Source organism: Oryza sativa, chromosome 8 (genome assembly GCF_034140825.1).
Source record: "Oryza sativa Japonica Group chromosome 8, ASM3414082v1".
Taxonomy (NCBI): Eukaryota; Viridiplantae; Streptophyta; class Magnoliopsida; order Poales; family Poaceae; genus Oryza; species Oryza sativa.
In genome coordinates, this window is record NC_089042.1 from 9,802,520 (window position 1) to 9,817,378 (window position 14,859).

Genomic DNA, 14,859 nt, shown 5'->3' on the forward strand with positions numbered 1-14,859 from the left:
GGTAGGGCTAGAGAGGGTTGACGCGAGCGACGGTGGCGACTTGACGCGAGAGAGAGGGAGAGACGCGGCTCGGCGGCTTCCCGGGAGGAGACGGCGACAAGACGACGAGGCGACGGCGAAGGGACGCGCGTCCGCGAGAGCTCGGGATGGGACGGCGCTGCGTCAGCGGTGGTGGCGACGCGACATGGCGATGGAACGGGGATGACGAGGGGTGGCGTCGACGCGACGGGCGACGGGACGGCGAGGTGATGCCCGCGACATCGGATGGACGGCGACGGGACAGGGGATGACGCATGCGGCGGCGTGGCTCCGTGTCTCCTGGAGAGAAACCGGAGCGCGGTCGGGCTTGGCACGACGCGGCTTTGGCGCGGCGCGGGCGTCGGTTTGGTGCGGGGGAGGTGCGGCGCGGATGTTGGCACGACGCGCAGCGCACGGGAGAGTGGCTCGGTGCAAAGCGGCTCGGTCACGATGGTGGAACGGTGTGGCGAGTCGGTGAGACATTTCGTCGAACACCTTCCGTGCGTGAGCTGGCTGGCCTGAGGAAGGAGATAAACAGTAGTGGGCCGAGTTGGGCCGGCCTGCTCGGGGAGCTGAAGAGAGGAGGGATGGAGGGGAGTTGGGCCTGGGAGAGAGAAGAGAGAAGGAGGCCCAATTCAAACAGTGAGCTTTCACAATTTTCCGGAGATTTGTAGAGTTTGAATTTTGGGGAGAATTTTGGGAGGGATTTGAATTTGAGTTTAACCTAGGGTTTCATGGGATCTTAAAGGCAATTCTAAGAGAGGATTTGAGATCTATTTGGCACAAAAACAATTAAGAACCAAATTAACTCCAAATTTTTAAATGACAAGATTTTAAATAAATGAAAATAAAAATACGGGTGCTACACCTTCCCAATTCGGCGACCACTTGCCGAATTTACTATCACGAGTACCAATCGGCAAAATCAACTTCCATACAAGTTCGCCCTCTGAAAAATCCTTAGGCACCACTTTCTTATTATAATGCCGAGCAACACGTTCCTTATCCTTAGTAACCTTCGCAAGGGCTCGCAATCGTGACTGAACCAAATCCTCCCTCTCATCGGCCATAAGATTGTAATACACATCGGCTGTCAAATCATTTTGCAACTCCGTTCGTCGAGAGCCGATTCTAACTTCCCATGGCAAAACAGCTTCATGTCCATAGACAAGTTTGTAAGGAGGAACTTGGATCGACCCATGACAAGCCATACTATAAGACCATAATGCTTTGGCCAATCGAGTATGCCACTGCCGAAGATAATCAGAAATCTTTCGCTTGATCAACTTAATCAAACTCTTATTAGACGCCTCGGCTTGCCCATTAGCTTGTGCATAATAAGGTGAAGAATTCAACAACTTGACACCCACGCTATCAGCAAACTGAACAAACTCATCGGACACGAATATTGAACCCTGATCCGTAGTAATAGTTTGAGGAAGACCAAATCGATAGATGATATGCTCTTGAACAAACTGAATGGCATCCCCCGAATCAACTTTCTTCAAAGGAATTGCCTCTACCCATTTGGTGAAATAATCGGTCGCCACCAATATAAATTTATGCCCCTTGCTTGATGGTGGGTTTATCATGCCGATCATATCAATTCCCCAACCTCTGAATGGCCATGGTTTAATTATAGGATTCATAGCCGACGCTGATGCTCGTTGAATTGCTCCAAACTTCTGAAAATCTTGACAACCCTTATAATATCTGAAACAATCCTCCAACATCGTCGGCCAAAAGTATCCTGTACGCCGAAGCAACCACTTCATCTTGTGAGCCGATTGATGAGTACCACAAATCCCCTCTTGAACTTCACCGATTGCAACCTTAGCTTGATCGGCACTCAAACACTTAAGTAATACCCCATCAATCGTCCGATAATAGAGCTCATCATCTAGCAACGTATACTTCAATGCCTTATATCGTAATTTTCTGGAAGCCGATTGAGATGGATTGCTCAAGTACTGATGCACATCGTACCTCCAATCATCGGCTGTCATTGCTGCAATCTCAACCTTAACATCTTTGATCATCGACTTATACCCCGATGCCCCTTGAGCCAAATGGTTAGCTTCAAGATTTTGTTCTCGAGATACATGCTTCAAAGTAACCAGTCGAAACTCTTTCATTAGTTCCAAGCACTTCTCATTATAAACCATCAATGTATCATTCTTGCATTCATATTCGCCTGCTAACTGGCTGATTACTAGCAAAGAATCCCCCATGATTTCAACAGTATCGGCTTCAACTTCCTTGAGTAATTGCAACCCTTTAAGCACTGCCTCATATTCAGCTTGATTATTAGTCGCATACGGTTTAATAGTATAGGCAAACTCAAAACATGCCCCCTAGGGGAAATTATAACCAAGCCGATGCCACAACCATGAGTGCAGACCGATCCATCAAAGAATAAAGTCCATGGCACTATTTCAACCGAGCCGATTGAGTCATCACGATGTTCCACAATGAAATCGGCTATAGCTTGTCCCTTAATCGCCTTTGGTGATTCATACCGAAGATCAAACTCAGTTAAAGAAAATATCCATTTTCCAACTCATCCCATTAATATCGGAGCCGACAGCATATATCTGACTACATCGGCTTTGCATATAACAGTGCACTCATTAGATAATAGATAATGCCTCAACCTCGTACATGAAAAATAAAGGCACAAGCACATGAAAAATACCGAGTCTCAGCATCCAAGAGCCGTCGACTAAGATAAAACACAACTCGCTCCTTCCCTTCCAATTCTTGAATCAGAACTGAGCCGATTGACTTCTCACCAGCCGATAAATACAATCTGAATGGTATTCCGTTCTATGGAGGAATCAAAACAGGAGGAGAACTGAGATATTCCTTGATATTATCCAAAGTTTTTTGTTGCTCTGCCCCCCAAGTAAATTGTTGATCAGCCCTTAACCTCAATAAAGGTGTAAAAGGTTCCAATCTTCCGGATAAATTAGAGATAAGCCTTCTAACAAAATTTATCTTGCCGATCATCTCTTGTAACTCGGTTTTATCTTCCGGAGGTTTAATTTTCCGGTTTGCATTAATGCTCCTCTGAGTTACCTCAATCCCTCTTTCATGAACAAGAAATCCCAAAAACTGGCCAGCCGATACGCCGAAAGCACATTTTGTCAGATTCATCTTCAAGCCATACTTCCTGGTTCTCTCGAAGACTTTTCTTAAATCGGCTATATGATCAGCAACTTCTTTGGATTTAACAACCACATCGTCAATATAAACTTCGACCAACGAGCCGATCAAATCATGATATATATAGTTCATGGCCCTTTGATATGTTGCTCCAGCACTCTTTAGGCCGAAAGTCATAACAACCCATTCAAATAAGCCGATTGCACCAGGACATCTAAAGGCCGTTTTATGTATATCTTCCTCAGCCATAAAGATCTGATTGTAACCTGCGTTCCCATCCATAAAACTCAAAATCTTGTTCCCTGACGCGGCATCGACCAGCTGATCGGCTACTGGCATTGGATATTCGTCCTTCGGTGTCGCTTTATTCAAATCTCGAAAATCAATACACACCCTGACCTTGCCATTCTTTTTAATAACTGGAACTATGCTAGAAACCCACTCTGCATATCGGCAAGGACGAATAAAACCAGCATCATACAATCGTTTAATCTCAGCCTTAACAGGTTCGAGCATATCGGCTTTACATCTCCTCGGAGGTTGTTGACGCGGTCTAACCCCTGGTTTGATAGGTAGCCGATGTTCGACGATCGATCGGCTGAGTCCGGGCATTTCATAATAGTCCCAAGCGAAGCAATCTCTAAACTCTTTTAGGAGCTCTATCAACTTGGTTATAAACTCTAAAGACAAACCTTTGCTAATGAATGTCGGCCTTGGCCGATCACCTGGACCTATATCAATTTCTTCCAAATCATCAGCCAACATAAAACCTTGACCATGCTTATCATAGAGATCATCTACTGTATCCTTAGCGCAGATATCCGAACCCTCCACAACGCCCTCAAAGTAATAGCTTGGGTTCTCCATCTTCAATTGGCTGTATATCAGAATCGGACGCTTTTAGAAAATCTCCATCCCAGACTTTTCCAGATAAACAATCAAGGCCATCCATCTCCCAAAGAGCTAAATCGGCATTGGCAACATTAACTGACCTGTCAGCTGGCACAACCTCTATCTTGTCACCTTGCCACTGAATCAAGCACTGATGCATAGTTGAAGGGGTGCAACAATTGGCATGAATCCAATCTCTTCCAAGAAGCAAACTGTACGAACCCTTCCCATCGATGACAAAAAACGTAGTAGGAATAGTCTTGCTGCCAACTGTTAGCTCCACATTTAAAACACCTTTGGTCTCTGATGGATTACCGCCAAAATCTTTGAGCACCATATTTGTCTTGATGAGATCCTCAGCATTCCTACCCAGCTTCCTGAATGTAGCGTAAGGCATCAAATTCACCGCAGCCCCACCATCGACCATCATTTTAGACATCGGCTTCCCATTGACGTAGCCATTTACATACAATGGTTTAAGATGCCGATTTTCCGTTCCCTCAGGCTTCTCAAATACCGCCTGCTCCGATGATAGGACCAACTTGGCCGATTCTTCCTCTACTTCATCAACATCGGCCTGGTTGATTCCGAATTCGGCTGGCAGCGTAAAGACCATGTTGGTTGGTGCTGTAACAACGCTCTTTCCTTTTGCCAACCTCTTCGCTTCATCGGCTGTAGCATTATCGGCTGCGGGAGCTTGATTCTTAACGCGCCACACCTGCCTCGGTTTTGGTTTCTTCAGCCGATGATTGATTTCCTCTTCGACCTCCTGAAAACGTTCCCTGCTCCTCAATCTCTGGACCCTCCTCTTCTGGTTCTTTGTGAAAATACCAGAGGGACACCATTGATTCTTCCTAGTCAGCTCGTCTTCTTGACCATGGTCTTGACCCATCGGACCCAATCTTTGATGAACAGGGAGTCTTGTCTGTCTTGGCCGATCACCCCTATTATGTGGTCGGCTTGAGTTCTCAATGACGTCACTACACCCAGGACAGTTTTCAATAGATGGCAACCTCATTCCTTCATTCCAGCAGAATCTAAAGAACTCGCAATCCCAATGAGGATCAAAACCATTGTCATTCTCTTCATAACGTCTCCCCTGCTGCTTATCATATCTCCTTTGATACTTATTAATAATCTTAGCCGAATGCACTTGGAAACCCTTCGTACGAGCTCCATCGGCTGCTTGACTTGCTGTATGCACCATATTGACGGGAAAAGGATTCCCATCAACCTTCATTGGCTTCTTGGAATCGTCAAACTTAATCTTTCCCCCTTCGATGGCCACCTGGATCTGCTGTCTAAAGACCTTGCAATCGTTAGTAGAATGAGATCCAGAATTATGCCACTTACAATATCTCTTCTTGCCTAGCTCCTCAGCCGATGGGATTGTATGACCGGCAGGGAGTTGAATCTGCTTTTCTCGGAGCAGCAAATCGAAGATCTTATCGGCTTTAGTGATATCAAAATCATATTTCTGTTCCTTTCCAGGACTTTTCACCCATTGACACGGTATAACCTTTTTGCTCCTCACCCATTCGGCTGCAGCTATTTCAGAATCGTCATCTTCGTCGTCTGATCTGTACATATACGGACAAACATGATTAACCTTCTTAGAGCTTCTCCTGACATCAGCCAACCTATGCTCATGCAAGGTTACCTTTTGTATCAGATGTGATAAGCTATCGAAGTCTTCAGACGAGAACTTCTCCCTGATCGGAGGAATCATACCCTGGAAGGCCAAATCGGCTAACTGGGCATCGGTCAAACTTAAGCTGAAGCACTTGTTCCTCATCTCTCTGAACCTCTGAATGTACTCATGTGCGGGTTCATCATACCGCTGTTTGATCGCTGTCAAGTCAGACAACTTCATCTCGTGGACCCCACTGTAGAAATAGCTGTGAAATTGCTTCTCTAAATCGGCCCAACTATTGACCGACCCATACGACAAAGATGAAAACCAAGTAAAAGCTGACCCGGACAAAGATAATCGGAACATCCTAACTCTCAAAGCGTCCACAGCCGATGCTTCACCACACTGAGCAAGGTATCGGCTGATGTGCTCATAAGTCGATACGCCCTCTTGTCCTGAAAACTTGGAGAAATCCGGAATTTTAAACCGATTGGGTAGAGGAACCCTTTCAAACCACTCGGGATAAGGCTGCCGATACAAACTCCCGGTCTCTTTTGGTCTAAGACTAAATTGCTCCCTCATTACATCGGCAATCACATCAGCCCACGGTCGTTGCTGAGCTGCTCCTTGCGGTTGCTGCTGCATGGACTCAAACTGACCAAACTGGGGAGCGAACTGTTGCTGGGCCGATCCCCCTGGCTGATATTGGGCTTGCGGGGATGGAGGCTGATACTGATAGCCTAAGTTGCCCCCTTGGTAGTTATGCAAATTCGGCTGAATATTACGTACCAAATGTTCAGGAACCATCTGAGATATCACAGTGCCATCTGGTTGCGCATGATGAACCAAATGTTCTGGGACAACTTGATTCACAAACTGCTGCGCAGGTTGCCCCCCAGGTGCTGCAAACCCAACCGATGCATTAGCCGACCCCGAGTGCTGAATCGGCTGAGCGACCTGCTGCCGTACCGGAGTCTGTTGGATCGGCTGAAGCCGTTGCCTCGGCGGTGTTTGCTGGATCGGTTGGAGATGCTGCTGTGTTGATGGTGCTTGCTGAGCTGGCTGCTCAACCTGTTGCTGGATCGGCTGCACTACCGGCTGAATTGGTAGTGACTGCTGCGCTGGCTGCACGACCTGCTGTTGGACCGGCTGCACCACCGGCTGAATTGGTGGTGTCTGCTGTGCTGGCTGTACGACCTGCTGTTGGACCGGCTGCACCACCGGCTGAATTGGTGGTGCCTGCTGGATCGGCTGCTGCTGCACTGGATCAACAATTGGTGGTGGTGGGAGAAACATTGCAGCAACCTGATCTTGAGTCGGCTAATTCGAGGTCTGTCCAGCAGGCTGTGGGTACTCCCTCATTAGCAATCGAGGATCCATCGGCTGAGCTGACGTCGCCGTGGCCGATGCAGCAAGTAAAGGCGTTGATGCTGGCGCTGTTGGTTGAGTCGCAGGTGCGATAGATGGAGCTGCCTGCACGACTGGCTGAGCATCGGTGACCAAAGTTCGATAATTTGGAAAACGCCTCCTTGCAAGTAGACCGGGCCTGTGGCCTGATGCTCAGCTATTGAGCCATCGGCTATCGTCTTAATCATGTTTGACAATGTATTGACTAAGATCCCGGACTGATTGATCAAAGCATGATGCACCGCATAATCAACCCGATCTTGAAAGTTGTTGAAAAAATCTTGTGCTAGCTCGATATTCTGACTAAGATTTCCTCCTTGCGGCCCTTGAGCAATATCACCTGGAGCTCCGTGCACTTCTTGAGGGTTATCGTCTTGATTTCCTACAGAACCACTGGTAGCACCTTTGTTGCTTGGCTGAGCCGAGCCATCTGGAGCTTGTTTTACCTCTCCATTATTAGAAGAACCGGTTCCAGGGGTATCAGCAACTAGTTTCATCTTGTACTTCTGAACCAGAGTTCCCTTGCGGGTTTGCATGAACGAGCTTAGATACTGATCCCGTGCCTGCTGCATCATTGCTTCAAACTCCTGCTTCTGGTCAGGTGTGAACTTCTCAAGATCGATCGGCAGGACATTGTCATCAATGATGTCAGTCAACCCCGGCTTTGGTGCTTTGCCTTTAACGGAGCCTAGGCTTGATGGTAGTGGTGCTTGTTTCTCGGCCATGAGGAGGAGCTGACGTCTGACTTCTAATCAGGTCCCACTGGGCGTGCCAAAAGCGTGTTGACAGAAAACACGAGGCCTGGGAGACGTTAAAACAGTAAAAACATATTAAACAACAGTTTAACACATTTGAATATAGCACTATCTCAGTATAAAGGACGGATTCATCATATCAGCGAAGCAAATAGAGCAAGTATAATTGAATCAGATACGATCGGCTGAAACTCCGATGCTATTCTACTCAACAACTAGATGGCAGGCTAGAGATTAATATTCTAAGCACGACTTAATAGATCAAATTCAATTGATGCAGCATTAAGTATGAAAAGAAGAACAATATCTAGACAATCAAGCCGCTAGAAGATTCATAGAATGGTAGATATCTTATATAATCTAAATCAATGTCGAGATCTAACCTAATCGGCTGTCTTTTGCGTACAAATATCGGCCGAAGATATATTAGACAATGATATTGCTATAGATTATGTAAGATATATGATAACTTGATGAATTATATAAACGAGATTAGAGTGTCATGAAGATGGAAGCACTAATCCCTAAGAACATAATTCGTCATAACGAGTTTTACCTCTTGTTGAAGATCGAAACCGATGCAGCTCAACCCGAAAGCAAGAACTCGTCGAAATAAAACTAAAGCAAAAGGTGGCGATGCGCCGGAATTGTATTGAATGTGTATATCTGAATTACATAGGGCTCGGGGTCTATTTATACCCGAGGATTACAAGATATGCCCATACCGGACACGACTATTATCTCTAACAAACTCTAAAATATTACAAGTCTTTGCGGCAGACTCTTGCCCACACTTATCTATAAGGAATTTACATAAATAATCCTAATTAATAGATACAATTGCCTTCCCAAGACTCTATCCATGCGTGGCAATCATCTTGAAGCACATCAACCTGAGCCGGACGTCGCGCACAAGTTCTTTTGTCAGAATCGGCTATATCGGCTTATTTAGCTTAACCCGACATTAGCCGATCCTAGCCATAGCCGATCCTAACCGTAGCCGATCCAGACTCCAGCCGATTCTTGCTCTGTTCCAGAACTCGATCTCCGCCTCCAACTCTTCTTGACCAAATCCCCTTTCCTGATACGAATACTTACCAAATTCGGTTGTTAACAGTCGCGGTGCTATGTACAGCGCCACATGTGGCACTGGGCGATGGCCTTGCCTTAGTTGCCGCCAACCCACAGCCATCGTCGTGGCAGCCATAACTGAGCTGCGCCCTTATCCTTCCTTCTCCTCCCTGATCTCCTAGCAATCACTAAGCAACTCCCATTGCTCCTACGACCTCCTTCTACTGGATCTGGTGGTGGCCCCTGAGCAAGAACCACATCAATTGGGCGAAGAGGGAGAGAAGAAGAAGAGGGCTTACACCGGATACATCAGCGCGTATCGCCAGCCGATGGCCTCGAGGCGGATTTGGCGCCGCACTGGCCGGGGAGGAAAGCGTGTCTCGCCACAGGTGACGGACGTGGGGCCATCCTAGCTGATGTCACGGCCTCCCTGTTGGTGGCGGCGGCGCGGCGATGATGGCTGGGGGAGGGCGAGGATCGCGCTCCTCTGACGTAAAGTCAGAGGGACGTGGGTCACAGACGTGTGGGCCCAACCTTTGTGGGTCCCACATGTCAGTGACAAAGTCCCTCTGACTTTACGTCAGAGGAGACTCATCCGGAGGGCGAGGATGCGGCGGCGCGCGCAAAGGGAGAAGGGCGAGGCGGCGACGTGGCTGCCCGCAAGGCTGTGGGTGAGACGGGCGAGGGGGCTAGGGTTTGGTGCTGATGGACGAAATCTACGCCGTTCGTTCCCGATTCGACGATCCCACGGCTAAGAAAGGGCCGCCACAGTGGGAACATAGACGGTTAGATCGGCCCTACCATGAGATCGAACGGACGATGTTGGTGGGAACCAGTATGTAATTAACAAAAACCCAGGGTTCTTTTTGAAAAAAAATTGCTGACATGGCACTGTAGATTTTCAAGGATCCCGCGGCATTTTGAGAGGTTAATATTTGATCATTTCTTTGGATAAGTAGCATAATACTTGAGGCTGGCTATGATAAATGGTTAAGCGGTGTGGTTATGATTTATGAATCCAGCCTTAACAGGGTTCAAATTCTAATTTTTGGTGTTTCTTGTTGTCTATCAATTTTAAAAACACACGCACGTGTTCAATGGACAAGAATGTGGCCATGCTCAATGGTTATCCGATGCCTTCGAAAATATTTTGTTCCCTCCATTGTAAAATAATACTACCTCCATTCTAAAATATAAGTAATTTTAGATATGAATCTTGGGTGTAGGTAGTAGTATCCTTGTGTCGTTAGGCTGCGTTCGTTCAAGTGAGTTAGAGTGAGAAAACACCTCGTTTTTCGTGCGCACGCTTCCCAAACTATTAAACGGTGTGTATTTTGCAAAAAATTTCTATAGAAAAGTTTTTTTAAAAAATCATATTAATCTATTTTTGAAATTTAAAATAGTTAATACTCAATTAATCATACGCTAATGTCTCACCTCTTTTTGGGTATCTTCCTAATCTTTCCAATCTCCTCCTCCTCAAACTCACCCTTAGTGTATACAAGGTTGAGAAGAAAATACTTAGGTGTTGAGTGTAGTTAGAGACAAATAAGAATAAATTTGAACAATGAGTGGCTGATGGCATAAGTACTTCACGAGTATTCCTATATAAATTTTAAATACTATAATTGTTTATATTTTAAAACGGATTGAGTAACTTAGGCTGCCCAACTTCTATTTTTTTCATTTTTTGCGTGCATGTTTTTTGTACTTGTATTTCTTACATAACTTTTTTATACGAAAGTTGGTTTAAAAAATCATACTAATTCATTTTTAATTTTTAAGCTAATAGTTAATTAATGATACGTTAATACGTTGCTTCATTTTACGTGGGTTTAGTTTCCAACATTATTTGTCGAACAGAGCCTTACAAGATCATATTCGAGCTAGTCAAAGATCATTACTTTTTTCATTCCAAAATAAACGAATCTAAGAAGAAATGTGCCATATCCCATATTCATTATGCTATAAAACATCACATCGTACTCTAGGCAGGGGTGGAAATTTCGGGAATTTCGTCCCCACCTCTAGCAAGCAAATATTTCAAGCGAAACTTTTGATTTTTTTAAATATTTGTGAATTTGGTTATAATTTATTCAAATTCAGTAAAAATGTGTTAAAATTTCAAAAATAAAATAATTCGAAATATCAGTCAGTTTTTTTATTTTTTTGGTTTTCTTTTTCTTTCAAAAAGAGAAACCCTTATTCTAAGTTGGTTCTATATTGGACGGAGTGAGTATACAAAACTTTTCGTTTTTTATATTTACATAATTTTTTTTAATAAGACAAGTGGTCAATCAGTATATATTAACCCAGGGCAGCTCACCTCTCCAGCTCAATTCTCACCAACTACTCTAGACTCTAGAGTTCGTTAAGTATTTTAGCCGGCAGCAACAGCGGCAGTTGTGGCGGAGACGCATCCGCACCCGTTGAAACCAAACCAACCAACCACCACCACCCGCCGCCGCAGCCGCCGCCGCCGACCGCCTCGACCCCCATCCCCATGGCGTCGGCGTCGCGGCTGCTGCCGCCCACGCCACCTCCCCACTCCGCCGCATCCCCTCCTGCCCGCCACCGCCACCCCGCCCTCGCCGCCCCGCGCTCCCGCCGCCCGATCAACCCGCCGCGCCTCCGGTGCCGCGCCGCCGCGGGGGCCGCAGCCACCACCACCACCACCACCGGCGGAGGCGGGGGTGGCGGCGCGCTGGTGCTGGAGGGGAGCGGCGCGGGCGCGGTGGCTGTGCGGGAGTTCGTGACGCTCGACGAGCTCCGCGCTGCCGTGCGACTCCGCATCCGCACTTTCTACGAGTACGCCACCGACTCCTACGGGGCCGAGGTGATTGATTTGATTTGATCCCCTTTCCTGCGCGATCATCTGCTAGGTGGGGAATGTGATGGCCGACACGACCACGAATTTGTGCTAAAACTTTTCAACCTTCAATCCCCTGCGTAACATTGGGTGTGGATTAGTTTGTGATTGTCTGATTGACGAAATGCATGTTTGCAATCGTTCAGACTTTCTTTGAGTTTTAGTTTGCTAATTAACTAAATTCCGTAGCAAGGAATTTCTTGCCTGTTGCGAATAAGTTCTAAATTTGAGGTTCCCAGTGATGAATTTATTAGGTAATGGAGCCACTTTTCTTATCTGGTAGGCCATTCAAAACTTATCTTTTGCAAAGATGCAAATGTAGCGATGATTGTTACAAATATATTTCTAAATACAAATATAAATTTAGTTTTCTGTGTGCTGAAATTATCCTTCTGGTCAAGTCTTAAACAGTTAGCATAAAGGACTTCTTTTAGTTGCAAAATGATGCCACATTGTACGAATCATAATGTTTTCTTTAACCTTTTTAATAAATCTTCATTCTATATCGACTATACTCCCAGTGCATGCCTATCTTTTTCTGTTTTACCTGGGTCTGCCTGCGAACCATCAAAACGGTTAAATAATAATTTTAGTTTTACTTATTTAAAGTTCTATTAGGATCTCAGAAAATCTCTGGCGGACCGGGAGTATGACGCATTACAGGATCGAATTTCTGGGAAGATGATCAATTTTCAAAGAGTTTCATGTATAAATGGAACAGTCCCACTGTTGCCTTCTTTGGTGTCAGCAGAGGAGCTTTGTTCTACATGTAAGGTATAATGCTATATAGATATCATGCCATCAAATGAATGTTTCTTTTTGTGCAAATCCATTTCATGTGACTAAAATATTTAATTCTGAATGACAAAAAGTTAAATTCATTGCCCCAAGAATTTTTATGTATTCCATTTGCATATAATACTTACACATGAAGGGCTTGCCGCCTTGATCTAGGTGTTGAAATGGTTCGACCTGGCTCTGAGGCTAGGTTAAGAAGAGAAGAGACTAGGAACTTTTTTCATTCTTAATGAGAAGAGGTTTAGTGGAGCAGTGGACGACCTCATCATTATACATATAAATAGGATGAATTGACTGTTTAGAAACATATGCCCAAAATAGATAAGCAACCTAACATCAACTTTATCTTTAAGTAAGGAATATAAGTCATGGGCATATTGTTGGTCCTATTCGCATTAACAATTACTGCATGTGTACAAAGCTCGAGGTCCACAGGGCTTAAAGTTTACAACAGCAAGAAATTTGGAGAAGGGCATTTCTAGGCTCACTGTGTTTCATTTTTATCACAAGCAGAGTGCATAGAAAAAAAGTTCCAAATTACGGTATGAAGTTTGGCAGTAGTTATCTTTTTTGTTTTCCAGATGAGTCTGGTGGTAGTTGTATGTTCTATTAGATCAAAATTGCACTATTCATCATAAGTTTTACATATTCACCTCTCTTGGCCCGCATGTTATTCTTAGAGCTTTACACTATATCTGGTATTCATCTCTAACAGGATTAATCCATGAAATACTAGAGTTTGTCCACTGAATCTGATGTCTTATTTTTTTTGTGCACTTTCAGTTTGTTGAAGATGGAGAAGAGAGAGTTGTAGTTGGTAGTTTAGACCTTAATCAGTGTCTTTGGCTACCAGATGAACTGACCGGAAAGAGGCCTGGGGTAAGGTTATTGAGTTCTTTTGAATTGTATTCTATTAGAAATTTCATGTAATTAAGGATGAAGCTTGATTAAAGTCATAACTTAGATTAGTTGCTTTTATTTCATCGGTTGTCATTTTCTATAGTTTCAAACAGAGTTAACTGATTATACTTAACTTAATATCTGCAATGCTTGCTTTCTGACGACACATACATTTAACTTACTACATATTTTCTCATTTTGTTGTCAAATAAACATGAGTTGCATTTGGAAGTGTAGGTGAAGATATGATCCAAAATACTGATTTGTTTTAATTAAAAAAATCATTTTCTTACTTCATCAAAGAATTATAGTTATGTTTCATCATATATATGAATAGGTAAATGAGTCCAGCCATACAAGGGCTTATCTGAGCAATGTTTGTGTTGCTAAGGAGCTTCAAAGAAATGGATTGGGTTATGCCCTGGTTGACAAGTCTAAGAAACTGGCTCGTGAATGGGGTGAGTCGATTTCTGTTTGCTTTCTTAACTCATTTGCTTTCATGATGATCATATACTTATGATCATCAACATACATGAAATTGTGACTCGGTAAATGCATGGAAATCAGACCTGTGACTTGTGAGAATGTCCAGCACAACAATACCTTCTACAAACTGATAGTTATTATTTTTTTTATGAAGTCCTGCTAACTTCTGATGAGCTTAAACAGTCCATGACCTGATTAGCAGACCTATTATTTCCCTTCTTTTCCCTGATTAACGCCCTTTTTGTTCACCAATGCTCATGTTGCGCAAAATTGTGACAGGTATAACTGATCTGTATGTCCATGTTGCCATCAACAATGAGGCAGCACAGAAGCTGTACAACAAATGTGGATTTGTCTATGAGAGTGAGGAGCCTGCATGGAAGGCTAGATTTCTTGGCCGGCCTCGAAGGCTGCTTCTTTGGCTCGATCTGAAGAAAGACGCTTTGTGATTATACGTGTAAATGCCTTTGTTTATAGTTACGTTCTTCCTATAGGATATTAATTAATGTATTTCTCTCACTGCCTGATGCCAAAAGTTTTTAAATATAGTGATCTGTCTCGCTTTCCTCCGTATTGTTTGCTTGTTCTGCACATGCTATCCAGTTTGTTCAGATTTCAGAACACAATATGTTTTTTTCCTTTGAGCAATCAGAATACGGCTCTGAAGAAAGAACCAAGGTAAGATAATTTGCAAGCATTAATAGTTTTACTAAATCTAGTATGATGAAACCCATGATTTACTGCTATTTTCCAAGCCATGAATTATGTACTTGTCTTATACAACTTACAAGTTACAACATGTCTTGTCTTAAATGATGTATAGACATGTCTTATCCAACTTACTGAGGGTATCAATAGTTCCACTT

At 44.2% G+C, this 14,859-nt stretch overlaps 1 protein-coding gene across 1 annotated transcript; it reads left to right on the forward strand.

The window, feature by feature from the left end:
* The first annotated feature begins 11,341 nt into the window (after positions 1 to 11,341).
* LOC4345104 (GCN5-related N-acetyltransferase 7, chloroplastic) lies at positions 11,342 to 14,566 on the forward strand. The gene is made up of 5 exons (XM_015793254.2): positions 11,342 to 11,776; positions 12,428 to 12,583; positions 13,391 to 13,486; positions 13,845 to 13,965; positions 14,273 to 14,566. The coding sequence occupies exons 1-5, from the start codon at positions 11,444 to 11,446 to the stop codon at positions 14,440 to 14,442; spliced, it is 876 nt and encodes a 291-aa protein (XP_015648740.1). The 5' UTR covers positions 11,342 to 11,443; the 3' UTR covers positions 14,443 to 14,566.
* The last annotated feature ends 293 nt before the right edge of the window (positions 14,567 to 14,859 follow it).

Excerpts from the sequence above, each read along its gene's own strand:
- LOC4345104 (XM_015793254.2), top strand. The coding sequence starts at position 11,444 with ATGGCGTCGGCGTCGCGGCTGCTGCCGCCCACGCCACCTCCCCACTCC. Across the intron at positions 12,584-13,390 it reads AGCTTTGTTCTACATGTAAG|TTTGTTGAAGATGGAGAAGA; the intron begins GTATAATGCTAT and ends GTGCACTTTCAG. Across the intron at positions 13,966-14,272 it reads GAAACTGGCTCGTGAATGGG|GTATAACTGATCTGTATGTC; the intron begins GTGAGTCGATTT and ends AAATTGTGACAG.